The sequence below is a fragment of the Camelus bactrianus genome, chromosome 8 (assembly GCF_048773025.1).
Source record: "Camelus bactrianus isolate YW-2024 breed Bactrian camel chromosome 8, ASM4877302v1, whole genome shotgun sequence".
NCBI lineage: Eukaryota > Metazoa > Chordata > Mammalia > Artiodactyla > Camelidae > Camelus > Camelus bactrianus.
In genome coordinates this window covers 13,853,202-13,869,676 of record NC_133546.1, presented here as the reverse complement: position 1 = coordinate 13,869,676, position 16,475 = coordinate 13,853,202, and the positions used below count along the sequence as shown (strand labels likewise).

The following is a 16,475-nucleotide window of genomic DNA, read 5'->3' as shown; positions in this document are numbered from 1 at the left end:
AAAACCACGAACATTTTCATCACCAGGACCGACACCCGCGCGGAGATCGACTTGGTGTGTGAGCTGGCGAAGCGGGCTGGAGCCTTTGATGCGGTCCCCTGCTATCACTGGTCGGTTGGTGGGAAAGGGTCGGTGGACCTGGCTTGGGCCGTGAGAGAAGCTGCAAGTAAAGGAAGCCGTTTCCAATTCCTGTATGATGTGCAGGTAAGATCCAACACAGTGACTGCACCTTAGCTGCGTGTCGGGTCAGTGCTGAGAGCTTTGCATGGGCTGTTGTAAGAGCTCTGTGGATAAGGAAACGGAAGGTTTAAAGAGGTTAAGTTATCTGACAAGGTCCTATTGCCAGGGGACCTCAACTCCTTGCCCCCAAGCCTGTGCTCTTGAAGCCTGCCCTCTCCTTCCAAACAGCAGGTCCCAGTGGAGAGGGACTTTGGAGAACAGCGTTCAACAGCTGGATTTGCACAGGAACAAGACTTGGGCAGGATTTCCTTGTCTGTTTCTGCTATAGCCCTTTTTCATCCTGGTTTTCTTGATCTATGCCTAGTATATTTGTAAAATTTTTTGAAGTGTGGCAAAATACATACAACATAAAATTCCACCTTTACCATTTTTAGGTGAATAGTTCACTGGTGTTAAGTCAGCTCACATTGTTGTGCAACCACCATCCATCTCCACCTTTATCTTGCAAAGATGGATTCATCGTCCATCTCCATTGCTCTTTTCATCTTGGAAAAGCACAACTCTATACCCATTAAACACTAACTCCCCATTTCTCCTTCTCCTCTGTCCCTGGCAAACCACCATTCTACTTTCTGTCTCTGAGTCTGACTGCTCTAAGTATCTCCTACCAGTGAAACCATAAACTATGTCCTTTTTGGGGGTGGAGACTGGCTTATTCACTGTCTCAGTCCTTTCCAGCTGCCATAAAGAATACCACAGTATTGAGTGGCTTATAAACAACAGAAATTTATTGCTCACAGTTTTGGAGGCGGGGAAGTCTAAGTCTTGACCTTAGACTCAATGTCTGGTGAGGACCCACTTCCTGTTTCATAGAGGTGATCTTCTCACTGTGTCCTCACAAGGGGGAAGGAGGGAGGGATCTCCCTGGAGTGTCTTTTATGAGAGCCCTAATCCCATTCATGAGGTTTGTACCTGCAGGACCTAATCACGCCCCCAAGTCACATCCTAACACAGCATCACATGGGAGAGTAGGCTTCCACACCTCATTTTCATATTCCATCTTCATAGGCTGAACAATAGTCCATTGTGTGTACCTGCCACTTTTTGTCTGTCCATTCATCTGTCAGTGGTCACTTGGGTTGCCTCCACCTCTTGGCTGTTGTAAATAATGCCGCTGTGAACATGTGTGTGAAAGTATCTCTTCCAGATTCTGCTTCCAAGTCTTTTGGGTATATATCCAGAAGTGGAGAGTGGAACGGCTGGATGGATTGTCTGGCGTGTTTTTAAACACAGCTGGATAATGAACATTTGGTTGGAATATCTGGACTTCCCAGGACCTCACTCGTCTCAGTTCATCTTTGCTCCCACCTGAACGTCTCCATTCTGAATTTGATGGCTCCAGTTCTGGCCATTGGATTTGTCCTTATAGGTAGTCCCCTGTTGCCACAGTGCTCAGCCTTCAAGCTGATGGCTTCTTTCATGCCTTCGTCCCCCACAAATTCTGTTGGTCTGTGACTCTAGAGTTATATCATAAAGAGCATGACACTAACTTTGGGGCTAAGGCTCCCGCTTAAGGAGGGCTTTTCGGTTGCCAAGCATGCGGGCGCTTTGTTCTTGGTAACTTCTTTAGTCCTTACTTCCCTATTGGGTGGAAACTATTGATTTTCCCTCATTTTACAGATAAGGAATCGAAAGCAAAAAGAGGTTAAGCAACATGCCCAGTGTCCCACAGCCAGACAGAGGCAGGGCTGCGGGATATGTAGAATGATGGCGGTCTGCATCCTGCTCAAAGGGGCAGTAACTGAGTGACACACCTGAAGAGGAAGGAGGACAGTGACAAAGAATGGCTACTTGGGGCCATTGTAGGCACTCAGTAAACGTCTGCGGAAGGATTTCAGGAATGAAGTGGGATGGTTAGCTCAGTAAAGGCTGGTCGTGTTTAAAGGCCGTTTTTATCAACGAGCAACGACAGTGTTCCGGCTTACAGAGGTGATGGGGTGCGGGGGTGGTGGTGGGGAGGGGCATGGACTTGTGTTCTACAGGAAGGAAAATGTTCTAATTAGAAGCTGTGAGTTCTCCGGAGATGTTAAGCATAAGACAGATGCAGCCCCACAGTGGACACATCACAGGGATGGAAGCCAGCTCACAGGGTGGCTGGCCGAGGTAACCTTGTGTTCCCTCTGGGCCGAGCGGCCCGGGGAAGCCTTGCTGTGTTGGCTGCAGCACCTGGCTCAGCTCTCGGCCCTTTTACACAAACAGCCATCAGGAAACACTTAGACCATCGCCCCACTCTGGCGAACCTCCCCACTCGGAGTGGCAAAGGCAGTTTTTAAATGAATGGTTTCACAAAGTGCGGCTTTTTCAAGGAAACCATCCAAGGTGAAAAGAAGATCAGTAAGTGGAAACGGTGTTCTGTGCGTTACGTTGTCTTAGACTCGCAGTAACCCTAAGGTGAACTCTTCCTTCCCGCTGGTATTTCAGATTTATTTTTTCTGAATTTCCATTCATTGTGCAAATAATGCTTTTAAAATGTCTGCTCTTCTGTGAAAAGTAGAACAATTTTATAATAATGTGATCTAAAGTCCTGTATTGGATGAGATGCTTACCTCCTTTGCTCACGTATTCTCTTCCCTTTTCTTACAACACAGAAATTAGATTGGGGCTGCGGAAGTGTTCCGCAGATAATCAGCAGCTCACTGTGCTGCTCCAAGGCCATTTATGAAAAGGGCCATTGCTGCTTTTGCTCGCTGTGTACTGTCTGTCTCCTAACAGCTGTGTCCTTCACACTGGCGAGAAGATTCTAAATAATATAAGACCATTTATGGTCTTGTATCAGTTTGAAATCTGAGTTCATTGTAATCAGTAACAGAGCTCAGACTTTTTTTTTCTTCCTGACTTCATGCATAGTCAGTGCTGGGGAACCTTTATGGACTAAGTAATGGTTTTCTTGAAACCTTTTTAATTCCTGTTCTTTTTTCCCCGACAACTAACCCTTTGATGCTTGGTGGCTCGATAGGTGTAGAATTGCCCTACAGGAAAAAAGAAGCGATAAAACGCTTCCAGATAAAACGCCCTGCCTCTTTGCTTCTCTGCGCAGACTGGGCTTCCGCGTACCTTTGGCTGTCACCCCAGACTCCATTCCACCAAGAATGTATTTGGCACAGGATTGATAGCATCTTATTTCCTGCTCCACCCCCGCCCCAGTCTTGTGTTACAGAAGGAAGGCACCTGAGGTCGTTGGAGGGATTGGAAATAGTGTAGGAGCATGGGGCATGGTTGCTTTGGTGTGGGGTGCAGAAACCGTCCCCACGCCCCAGATGGAAAGAGGAAGAGCTGGAGAGAAATAGAAACAGCTGACATGAGACACTGTGAGACCAGACAACGCACAGAGCATGAGGCTTTGTGATGACAAGTCCGTTAGTTAAAGTGAGAAACGAGCTGCTCTTCTGACTTGGGGCGGGGGGGTGTCTGTGCTGAACTTCTGAAAATCGTGTGAAGCAGCCACTGTTCTCTAGAGAACAATTCTGCACCTCTTTGACCAGAGGGACAACTTCTGTTCATGGTACTAGAGGTGGTTGTTGATCAATTCAGAATAATAACTTTTTTTTTAAATATGGAAAAAAATGCAGTGGCCTAGTTGCTCAAAGGAAGTGTATCATGTGAGAATTAATCTATTTAAATTTGAAATACACCGCATCATTTCCTCTCAACCCTTAAGCATGATCACAGTCCCCTTTCCCTTAAGCTGTTAGAAGCCCCCCCCCCAAAAAAAAACCATCTTGTCTAGGACTTTTCCTTTTCCACTATCACTTAACAATTATATCTTTACAGTTGACTGATACAGTATCTCTATAAATGCAAGCACCTGGGAAAATAGTGTAGCAGACCAAAAAAAAAAAACTTACCTGTATTTACACTGTATTAGCTAACAACTCCCTCTTCCATACATTACAAGTATGTTTCACCCAATCCCATGGGGTGTGTGGGCTCAACTTTGCATTTTAAATAAGGAAACAGGAGCTCAGAAAAAGTGAGGGACTTGCCTCATGACAAATGGACACTTGATAGAAGAATAACATTATATGGTTAAAGGGGTAAAACATTGGGGTCATTCAGAATTGAGTTCCAATCTTGACCAGGGCTTCCACTATAGGTGTAAATGTGGGCTTCTCTCTGAGCCTCAGGTTTCTTATCTATAGAAAAGTGTCTGATATTAACACCAACATCACTCCGTTGCTGTGGGGACCAATTGAAAGCTGGGACAGAGGAGGCTGGGGATCAATGTTAGCTCATCACTTTCGCTTCAGGAAGACGGGATTTCTTGGCTTGAGGTTTAGGAATTGTTTTGTAACTCGGGTAACTTTGTCGGGCTCCAGGATTGGTTTCCTGTTCAAGTGAGTTAAAACCAGCGTTTAGAAGCCGAGACTCCTAATGCGCCAAGAAAGAACAGTGCCCCCAAACTACAGGAAGACATTTAGCATTCTTTCTCCATTAGTATTGGGAGCCATTAGTGATGTAATAAAAAGTCAGTCGTTTCTGCAAAGGATATGTGTGGCACTGAAAGTCAGAGTCCAAACCTTGTTTATTAAATCAGGAGCCAAGGTTGAAAACCATCTTCAGCTCCCACCAGATCCTTCCTCTAACCTTGCAAACATTTTGAGGTATAACCTTGACAGCAACAGAGGATGGTGTTTGTTTTTATTCAAAGGTCTTTCCTGTTCCTCGTGTGAAGCCATTCTCTTGATCACAGCAGGGTTGGATGAAGGGAGATCAAAACAGACCAGGAAGACTCTGTCTAGGGCCATGGCCAGCAGCGCAGATTTGTGAACTATTGTACTTTCATTGCGTGTGTGTTGAGGAGTGTTTCTCCCCTGCTGCCAGGGCTTTAGCGGGGGGACTGGTTGTTTACTGAGGAATTATGTATTTTATATTTCTTAAGGATTCAAACCAGTTGTTGGTAGGGTTTTGAGAGTTATCCTTTAATTGGACTCCAGGCATTTGCAACCAGAGACTGAAATAATAAAAATGCCTATGTATAAGTACTTGTATGTACATATATAGAGTATATATAGTGTTTTTTGTGATAAAAAATGCATGTAGTATGAAATTTCCCATTTTAACCACTTTCAAATGTACAGTTCTGTGTATATAGAATATATTAAAATGAATATTCATACTGTATGTAGTTTTAACTCATAAAATTTAAAAACGTAAAATGATAGTTATGGACATCTCTATGTCTTTTCTATTTCACAGTAATTACTAACAAGACTCTAAGGAGAAGGGGTGCCCTTGTCCCTGTACTGTTGTCTCCTTCTCAAGGCCTTTGACCTCCTCTGGCTCTTTCCTCCCTGTCCCCAGACTTGCCTTTGGTCTGCCTGTTCCCTCCCATCCTTTCTCCAGCTCTCTCCTTTTCCCCTTTTGTACAGTTGAGTGTTTGGAGTGTTCTGTGGGATGCTGTCCCTTATATTTTCCAGCCAGTTAAGGTTCTCTTTCAGAAATCCATGTATCTTCCCTGTACTCAAGTGCTTTCTTCTAGCATGAGAAATGGAATGTCACTATGGCAGAAGTTTCTAGAAATGCACTATGTCATGTAAAATTATGAGCCAATCAAGAAAGACGAGGGTCTAAAATGAACTGACAGTGTCCCACCACCACATGTTAGCCAGTCACCTTCTGCCGTCACTCCATCCATTCCCTGGCCTTTCTGGCTGAAATGCAGATGACACGAGACCATTCGGTAGGGACAGTATTCATTTTCTCAGCCTAAACAGCTAGCACTTAATGAAGATTATTCAAGTGTTATCACAGGCATTATCATTAGAGACCACTTCAAAAGAGAAAACAATAACCTTAGGGTTTGGGGGGAATCACTCAAAAGAGCACAAGCTTCGAAGCACCCCAGTATCTGAGAGGTTAGGAATTTGTTTTAATAATCATTTTATTTCAGATTTCTTTTTCCTTTCATGAAAGTAATTTACTCCCCTCTTGAGTGAGACTTTTAATCTTCAACCGGAAGTTTTTCCTTTGGAAGCACAGCGTCCAGTAGATGAATGAGGGAACTATGATTCCTGTTGTACAATCAAGGAAAAGAGCCACTTGCAGGGGAAGAAAAAAAGGGCTCCCAAGCTGCACCTTGTGTTCATTCATATTAGTCTTACAACACACCGAGGTTTGTAAGAGATGAACAAGTATGTCATAAAAACACGTGCATGTCATTAGTCCAAGCACGTGCTTGGCCCACTGTCAGCCCTTCCCCCTTCTTTGGGGAGAACATTAAAATCACCTACTCCTCTATCGCCATTTCATTTGCCATTACTGTGATGTTCTGTTTGAGAGTATATATAGCTCAGTGGCAGAGCGCGTGCTTAGCATGCACCAGGTCCTGGGTTCAATCCCCAGTACCTCCATTAAAATAATTAATTAATTAAAAAATTTTTTCAATCTTAAAAAAAAAAAGAAAGTATGCAAATCTCCCATGTGAATTCCTTATCATCCTCATTTCACATGGACAAGTGCAGACTTTCTGGCAGTGAGCCCTTGTTGCTTTCCCAGACCCCAGCTATCTCTGCCACATGTCCCGGTTGCCTTAGTAAAGCGAGATTCTCTGGGATTCTACTGGGTTGACCTGCTGCTCAGGGCCAGCGAGCCAGCAGGGATAGCCGCTCGGTGAGCTGGCTCATGGTAGTCGGCACGTACACCTTTGGTAGCTCAGATGTTCTGGTTTCCAGCCAAGGACGTGCTTTGTGTCAAAGTTACAAGGGTCTGTTGTTCTCAGTCACAACGCAGAGCTGCTCCCATGACACTAGGGGTATGTTGTAATGAACCCCTTGCTCCTGGGGTTATACTTTTATTTAGAGTACAGGAAAGTTTACCAAATGGTGCTTATAAATCATTTAAAATTCATGCTTCATTTAAAATGTAAAATGCAAATCAAAATAGTTGTTGTGTGTCCAGAGATTTCTGTTCGACTTACACCTTTATTAATTGATTCTTCTCTTTAAATATTTTGTGGGCGTTGGAATACATCTCAGCAATATCACAGCATAGGAACACTTACGTGAACTCCACTTTGTGGCCTTGGTAAAACAAAAGAACAATGTAGTTTTCATTCACTCAGCGTGGCCACTGAGGAAACAGCAGTGTGTTCCAACACTTCAACAGCTGTGTGCTTAAGAGATAGTGGAATGTTGATAATATTGTGTCATGTTTTCACGGGTCTTCTAAGAGACCTTCAGTGCTGCTGACTTCAGAACCTCATCCAAGTAAGATGAGATGCCACTATATTATAAAGCCCTCATACTTCTTTATTTTCCTTAATTTCAGCAGCTTCTTTTTTTTTTTTTTTAATTGAAGTACAGTTGATTTACAATGTTGTGTTTCTGGTGTACAGCATAGTGATTCAGTTAATACTTATCTATTCTTTTTCAGATTCTTTTCCATTATAGGTTATTACAAGATATTGAATATAGTTCCCCATGCTATATAGTAGGACCCCATTGTTTATCTATTTTATATATAGTAGTTTGTATCTGCTAATCCCAAACTCCTAATTTATCCCTACCCCTCTTTTGGCAACCATAAATTTGTTTTCTACATCTGTGGGTCTTTTCCTGTTTTGTAACTAAGTTCATTTGTATCTTTTTTGCTTGGGGGTTCCACATATAAGTAATATGTGGTATTTGTCTTTTTCTGTCTGACTTACTTCACTCAGTATAATCTCTAGGTTCACTCATGTTACTGCAAATGGCATTATTTCATTTTTTTCTATGGCTGAGATAGATGATAGATAGATAGATAGATAGATAGATAGATAGATAGATAGAGAGATAGATAGATAGATAGGTAGGTAGATAGATAGATATCACAACCTATTTATCCAGTCATCTGTCCATGGACATTTAGGTTGCTTCCATGTCTTGGCTATTGTAAATAGTGCTGTTGTGAATATTGTGGTTCATGTATCTTTTCAAGTTAGAGTTTTCTCTGGATATTTGCCCAGGAGTGAGGTTGCTGGATCGTATGTTAACTCTACTTTTATTTTCTTTAAGGAACCTCCGTAGCGTCCTCCATGGTGGCTTTCAGCTCCATTTTAAACTTTTATTCCATTTCACTTTATTTTTGTCCACGTTCTTCTTACCAAAAAAAAAAATAATTTTTAAATTTAAGTCACTGCTTTTTTGGAATTTGTAGATTAATTTTAGTCCATGAAAAAGCAGGTCTTAAATAATGTAACATAAAGATTGTGCTTTCCCAGACACATTCAAGAAGAATGTGCTGTCTAACTTCAAGTAACTCAGCTTCTGTGTGCCTGGATCACCAGATCTACAAGATGAATGTGGTGAAGAATGAATGCCTCCACATCCGCCAGCTTCCCTTTCTGGTGTCTCTCAGCCAGGGTTCCAGGTGGTCATACTCTGTGCAAGAGACCAAAGACATTAAGACAGCCGGTCATGGTTCTGTTTTGGAGCTCTGCTGCCCACTGCAGTAGCCACTGGTCACAGGAAGCTATTTAAATGTAAATTAACTAAAGTTACGAATTCATTTCCTCTGTTGCACTAGTCCCATTTCAGCTACTTATTGGCCACATGAGGCTGGTGGCTACTGGACTGGGAAACATGGGTGTAGAACATTTCCATCATCACATTATACATTTAAGAGGTTTATGGGGCAATTAATGTAAAATATGTTCAGAATCATATTCCCGGTCAAGATGAAGATTTAACAGTCTTAGTTCCCAAATGATCGAAGACCCTGGTGTAGACGCCAGGCTTTATGAAGTAGCTTATGAATACATTAAACAGTTGTGCGTAACACAAACAGAATAGTCACTGTTTTCCAAAGAAGTCTTGTGTTTGCCATCATTCACACCTTGTCGTGTGTCTTTCTCCTTGTGTGAAGTAATCTTTCCTTTCCTTACTTATTAAAATCTTTCACATTTTTCAGGTACCATTCAAGTTCCCTTCTAGGTCTGGCCAGCTTTTGCTGATTTCCAGGCCTTCCCCTGCGATCTGCGTTCATCCGAGTTTGCTACTAACACTTACGCAGAGTTTTTATCACACGCTCCATTTTGTGCTGCTTTATCGTGTCATTGTCCCTGCACCATCAGACGGGGGGGACAAACATCCCCAAAGTTCTTTGTATACTGTGACATCTTGAAAGTACTTGCCATAGATGGTTATTCATTCAGCCAATGTTTGTGGAGTAGCTGCTGTGGGCAGGCTGCTGTCCCGGACATCGGGGGATGGGGACGAAAGAGGTGGTGGATAGATAAATTAGTAAACATTTATGGAGTCAGGGGAAATGCCAGGGATGTTTAATGCATAAACATTCGTAATTTATTTTGCCATTTTATTTGCTTTATGGAAACTACTGTTTAAAACAAAGCAGTACAAGTGAGTATCAAGTTCAGATCAAGATCATTGGACTGAACTTGGCTTTTTTCTTTCTTTAATGATTTACACTTCTCTGCAACATTGAGCAGAAAAACAGCAGAAAATCCTCGCCTGCTGACACAATACAAAATCGATTTTATGTGATAGAACTACCTTATCAGTGCAGTTTTTAGTTTTTATATCAAACCCAAAAGTTGTTTTAATGAGATGTTCTTTTTAAGTATTTACTAGTCCACATAGGTGAAAAGGAAGAACTATAGCAGGAGTCCCAAGAGAACTTTGGTCTGGGAATTTCTAGCTGCGTGAGCTGAGACATTTTATTTATCCAGCGTGGGGCTGCAGGACACACACCGGGTGGTGATGGTGCCTTCTCTTGGGCTCTCGTTGGACAGCACTGTGCATGTCATGGCCCGTGAGGGAGCGCCCTCATCTCTGGGGCTGGTGAGGCTGGAGTTGGGGCATGGGAAGCACAGAGTACCAGGGGGTGGGTGCTGGTGGCTGCTGGGGATTGGCATTGCTACCATCTGAGGTCCATCAGTGCACCCAAGAGAGCGTGGGCCCGGCTAGTGGCCACTCACTGCCTGGCCTCATTGAGCCAGGTCAGAGCATTACAGGACCATCCAGAGGGCAAAGAAGTGAATGCCCACGTGTGCTTGGGGAAGGTCAGTACAGGCTTCCTGGAGAAGCTGGCCTTTGAGATAGATCTTAGAGCACTCAGGGAGTTTTAGCAGAGGTCTATCTTGAGTTTTTCTTCCTTAGGGACATTGTAGGAAAGTTAGACTTGTGGTAGAGTGGAGGGTATATTAGAAGTGATCACTTAGGAAGCGTCCATGGTTAGGTTAGACAATTAGCATCTCAACCAAGAGCACGTGGTAGGATCAGTTTCCCCACATCCTCACCTACACGTGATATTCTCACACCTTTTCCATTTGGCTAATCTAATCTGTGAATTGGCTTTTCATCGTTGTAATTTGCCTTTCTCTGATTACTAATGATTTGGTCATTTTTTCATCTTGTTATCAGTAACTCTTTTGCCCAGTATTAAATGTTTATCATTTTCTTAATTTAGGAGAGTTTTATGCATCCTGGTAACCAGTCTTTTGAAAGTTCCTTATACTTTATCCTTATGTATGATGTCTTTTTTTAATACAAGATGTCAGCAAATCTAGAAATCATTTCCTTTAGGGGGTATTTTGCTGATTTCTTGTTTAATAAATCCTCCCCTGCCCCCTAAAAAAGGAAATCCTTCCCTACCTCAAGATCATAAAGAGAGTTCCCAATATGTAGAATTTTCATTTTGAAGGTTTTGCCTTTGTTCCATATTGGATTTATTTGGCCCAGTGTGAGGGAGGAATTTAATTCTATTTCTCTCAGGCCAAAAGTCAGTTGGATAGTCAGCCCTTCCTCTGTTTTGTGCCCTTTCTACTGTATATGGTTGAGCACCTGCTGAGATGTCCTTCTGTGCTCTTTCTTATCTCCCATTGATTAATCATCTAGTCCTGTGCCAATACCACATGGAATTAATTAGCATAGTTTTGTAGTATGATTGATACCGGTTCAAAGACACCCTATCTTTGTTGTTTGGGTTTTATTGATTTTTGAAGTTATCTGACCTATTTATGCCATTACTCGTCACTGTGAATTTTAAAATCGGTTGGCCAAGTTACCTAAGCACTCTTGAGATTTTTATTGGAACTGGATTGAACTAATGGATTGTTTGAGAGAACTGACCTCTACCCACCATTGCATCTCCTCATCCGTGAACAAAGTAGCATTTCTCCCTTTTGATTCAGACCTTCTTTTATGTCCTTCAGTGAAACATCATAATGACTTGCACTTTCGTTTCTTTTTTATTTGCCGAGATGTCCAATATTTCAGCTCCAGACCACAGAGCAACTCTACAGTAATAAAAACTGTAGGGATGAAAAACACATTTTATAGCAGTTTTGGGTTCTCTCAGATTGGGAGAGTGGAGCTAGTTTTTATTTTCTCCTGTTAGGTAGGTCTCCTTCCTGTATATAGCAACAGTAATCCATCCAAACGTGCCATCTGCCACTGCCCTGCGGAGTCCTTGAGGTGGGCCACAAGAGGCTTCTGCCCCTTGGTTGATGTCCATTCCATCAGCACTTGGTCCAGCAGCTAGCTGTTCACCGACCAGTAAATCCACCAACTGCGTTATGCCTATGTGTTTTCTGCTTACAGTAAAACTAGGGGCAATTTTGTCAAATGCTTTGATTGAATTAAGAAGCACTTTTCTATGGCACATTCCGTTCCTAAAGAGCCATTCTCATTTCTTTAGACCACTCTCAGTATTTTACTTGCAACCTGCATCCAGGTTTTCCATCAAACATTACAGAAGATTTTCCATCCCCTCCTCATATGCTTATTTGTCCACATCTAGCCTTCTCGAATTTTTCCCATTCTCCTTCGTGTCTCATAATTTGCTGAAGTGACACTAGATTCAACCTCTGGTTTTCCAATAAAGTCTGTGATCACATCAGCATTTATATTAAAATCTCAACCCATTCCTGCTCACAAAAAATATATTTGTTCTTTAGTTTTGCTACGTTTTCTGTCATATAAGGCCCACTTGAACACCAGCCCTGTTTAGGTGGGAGACTTTTATTCTGACTTGTAAGACCATTAAAAAGCATAGTATAAAACTACGTTTTTTTTTTCAAATGATACAGTAGATAAAAATGATTTAACTAGATAAGCAGCCTCTGAACTGGCTGAACATCTACGTCTTCATATATTCACTGGCTGATCTCTGATCTGAAAATTTCTGTACATTAAAGATGACTGAAGGAGAAAAGTGTCTGCTTCAAATACCACAGTTGCTGAGGAGGGAATCTGTAATGAATTTTAAGCAATTACAGAAAACCTCAGTAAGCTTTCCCTTGACTCTTTAACCAGGTTAAATAAAGTTAATGACTTTGTTGTCATTTGTGTTTCTCCAGCTTCCAATTGTGGAAAAGATAAGAACCATTGCCCAAGCTGTCTACGGAGCCAAAGATATCAAACTCTCTCCTGAGGCACAATCCAAAATAGATCGTTACACGGAACAGGTAAACGTTACACTTTTGAGCGGGGGGAGTCCTAGTTATACTTTTGAAATGATTCACACTGATTTGAGAGCTGGTATAGGTCCCACCAGCTGAACTTGACTTAATCTACTCTGTGGTCTGCAAAAATTGAATTAAAAGTCATTGGGTAGAATGTTGACTGTAATTAGAACATTGTGGTGAGAATAGATAAACATATACGTCATTGACTTGTATGGTTGTAAACGCGTCTCACGTGGGTGGTACCCATGTTTATCTGTGTTGGGTGATCTTTCGTCCCGCCTGTTCAGCCAGAAACATTGAAAGTGTCCTTGGATGCGCAGCTATGGAGTCAGATTTGAGTGGTCTGTAGTGTTTCCTCTTACGATCTTTTTAGTGCCAGGTTAATCAGATAGGAGTGCAACATATAGAAATGGCGTGCCTGGTGTTCTCTTTTAATACAAGTGCTCCACTGACTTGGTGCTGAGACTGTCTGCAGTGCTTGAAGGCTCCACCACCTTCTGCTGGGCAGGTGGCTGTGATTCAGCAGCCTGAGTCTGGCCCTGTCATGGTCACGCTGAATGGGCTCTGCTGCAGCGCATTCAGACACCCTGACTCAAAGGACCGTTTGCCTCACATGCCCCCGCCTGTGTGCTGTGATGAGACCGAAGTCAAAGCACTTCAGGAGCTTGCTGGCGAAAGAGCTTCAGTGTGAGGATCACTGATCCATTGTTTTTTTAACTCCCCCACTCCTAAATCCTGTTTTTAAAGGATTAAAAAAAAATCCTTTTTTTAAAGGTTTTAAAGCATATGTAATATTTGGTTATAGGCTACCAGCACCGGCCAACCAGAGTATTCACCCAGGTTTGGTAAGACAATCAGCAGCTCATTTCTTCTTAGAATTTTCCAAGGGCTTGGAATGCTCTTGGCTTGTGCTTCTAAAACATAAATGACTCCCAAACAGTGCTGTCCACACTGGTGGTGGTCTGCAGGGAAATTTTCACTTGTGTGCAATGAAACGAGCTTTAAAAAAAAAAAAGGGTCATTGTCATGAGGTCTTTTTTCTTTTCTTCACGTGTTTCGATAATGCTGTCATTTATTCAAATATTAGGTCCTTCTTTCCCTTTTTTAAGTCTTAAAAAGTTTAGTAGTATGCTGATGGGATACAGCATATTGGGTTTTAAAAAAAAATGTTCCTACTGGCAAACTTTAAAATTGGCAAACCCCTGTCAGTTGATAAAAATCATTTCAGTATTTCACGAACCTCTGAAACCCAGAATTCTGGGCACTGTTCCTATAGAGCAATTATAATTGTCCCGTGGTAGGTTTCTGATCAGTATACAAGATTATTACTTCATTCTATGATTGAGAACAGCCCCCCGCCCATTAATAGTACTCTGAAATTTTCCGAATAGTTTTAGATTGAATCATAAGAAATTCTGTGTGGATTACCTCTGAAAGATTGTATTCCTTTTATCTGTGTGTCCACTGAGGGAGTGTTCCTTAAAAGTTACGTGTCAAGTACGTGGCTGCAATTAATTAGCCGAGTCTCTAAGGAGCCACTGTGTCCCCTTAATCACAACCAGGCTGCGAGGACACTGCCCTTTTTGTGAGACCCCACATGTGACTTCCTGCCCTTTCACCTTTGGAACTCTGGGTCAGGCATTGCCTTTGGTCCTTAAAAATAAGACGCTTAAGTAGTGATCTCATCTTAGTTCATATAATGTAATCGCAGGTCAAATAGCCATGATTCATAAACCAACACAAAGAGGCCCTGTGCTTCCTGACAGCCTCCAAGAAGGAATGAATGACGGGACTGAAAGCCTTTCTCCAGATTACCTTTCTGAGCCCCGGAAATGAATATCCCTGGAAAGCTGCTGCTGCTGGTGCTGCTGCTGCTCTGCCTGCAAATAAGCACCTTTCGTTCAAACACACACACAATGCCACCTTTCTGTAACAGGAGTTTTCCAAGATAAATCATAGACACCCTCAGCGTGCCAGGTGACGGCCACAGCACATGAGTTTTGTCCCATCTTCTTGCTCAGAGAACAGTCGGAACAAGCGCCAGCAGGGTGTGCGCCCGGGGGAGCATGTGGAGGGCAAGTGAAACAGGAACGGGAGACTAACAGTGACTCTCAAGGAGCACCTCTGCTTCCCTTTCTTCCAGGGTTTTGGAAATCTGCCCATCTGCATGGCAAAGACGCACCTTTCCCTGTCTCACGAACCTGACAAGAAAGGCGTCCCCAAGGATTTCATTTTACCCATCAGTGATGTCCGGGCCAGCATAGGCGCTGGCTTCATTTACCCACTGGTTGGAACGGTGAGTGTGTAACATTCTCCAAAAACCTTCCGCAGTCGGTGTTGTCGTGATGCCGAAAATCCTTATACTCCGCGAACACCTTGCAAATCAGGTATTGGGAAGTAATTAACAGTATTTGCTGTTTCCCTAAATACTCTCTTCCACCATAAAAAACACACCTGCTGTGGTGGTGCTTTGGGTTTTTCTTTTCTTTAGATCACGTGCTCAGGATTCTTTGAGTCATGAAACTGATTCCCCTCAGAACACAGAAGGGAGTAGCCTGGGAGGAGCCAGCCCACTGTTGGAAATGGCGGGATGGCTTCGTAGAGGGCGCCCCCGCCGTCACATCACTGCACTCAGAATAAGACTTCACTGCGGTGGGGTAAATGGAGACCACCGCTCATGTCCCAGAGCCTGGAGCAGCCCCCGACCCCAGGGCTGGGGAGGTCAGTCTTTCACCCTCCACCTCTTTGTCGGCACATCCGTGGGGGAAGCTCTGGCTTAGAAAATGAACGGATCACAGGAGCCCTCATTTTCTGACACAGTTGCAAAGGGACATTGTTGCCATAGGATGGTTATTATAGGTTCTCTTTGGCCGGAGGGAAGGTAGCAAAGAAGTGAGAGTTTATCGAAGTACTTAAAACCCACGCTGACGGGCCTAATACATAAAGTGCTTCATGACAGCTGCACAGTGATACGGTGGCCTTCCCTTGGTAACCATCAGTGACTGAAATTTGTCCTCTCCTCAGTGGATGCTCTTGGATTAGCATCATCCTTGTCATTATTGTCACAAAACTGATCCAAGTCCAAACAGGAAACAACAGTTATTTTAATAAGCAGTGTGGCTCTATTGTTACGCAAACAAGCAGTCACAGGCAAAATGCAAAAAAATGTGCATTGGTACGCATTTCGTCTGATATTGGGCAAAGTGTCTTTAATAAGCATTTTTTGAATTCTTTCTGCACGTGAGGCATGGAGACACGAAGAGGAGTAAGTGAGAAGCATTGATTTGAACTGCAGAGAAGCAGGTAGAAGGTACAGTGTTGGTGTTAGCATTTTGAATGCCCTCAGGGCGCAGAGGAGGCAACAACTCTTTCTGTTAGGAGCAGAGTGTGTGTGGAAGCAAAGGAGAATCAAGAATACTTCATAAAGGGCTCAACCTCTGACCCAGGGAAATAGTGAAATTTGACTCAAAGGCATAGAGGTCCATGGTTCCCTCCCCGAGGTGGTCTGCGGTGGCTGGAGTCGGACGGGAGTCGGGAGGTTGAGCAGTGGGGTTAGTAGCAACATTGGGCCAAGCCATTAAGGATCACAGCTGCCATCTTAAGGACCTTGGGTTTTATTCCATGTATGCTGGGGAGTTACAGTAAAGTGGGTTTTCTGCTTGGCTTTTATTCTTATAAGAAGGCAAAGAAAAAAGTCTGATTTGTATTTTAGAAAAATAGCTCTGGTAGCAATGTGGAGAATGTTTAGAGGCAAGAAAACAGACCCGGAGGGGACACCGGCTGCGGCCAGCGATCATCAAGGTCGGCACTGCAGCCGCAGAAGTGAAGGTGG

At 43.1% G+C, this 16,475-nt stretch overlaps 1 protein-coding gene across 6 annotated transcripts in view; it reads left to right on the top strand.

Annotated features, from left to right (window-relative positions):
- Positions 1 to 16,475, top strand: part of MTHFD1L (methylenetetrahydrofolate dehydrogenase (NADP+ dependent) 1 like) — a 188,443-nt gene that overhangs the window by 104,331 nt on the left and 67,637 nt on the right. For all 6 annotated transcript variants that reach the window (XR_012508535.1, XR_012508533.1, XR_012508534.1 and 3 more), the window contains exons 24-26: positions 27 to 204; positions 12,536 to 12,643; positions 14,787 to 14,939. Coding sequence is in view for 1 of the 6 variants with exons in the window: in XM_074368158.1 (XP_074224259.1) it covers positions 27 to 204; positions 12,536 to 12,643; positions 14,787 to 14,939 (439 nt within the window). In the remaining 5 variants the exon portion in view is untranslated. The remainder of the gene's footprint in view (positions 1 to 26; positions 205 to 12,535; positions 12,644 to 14,786; positions 14,940 to 16,475) is intronic.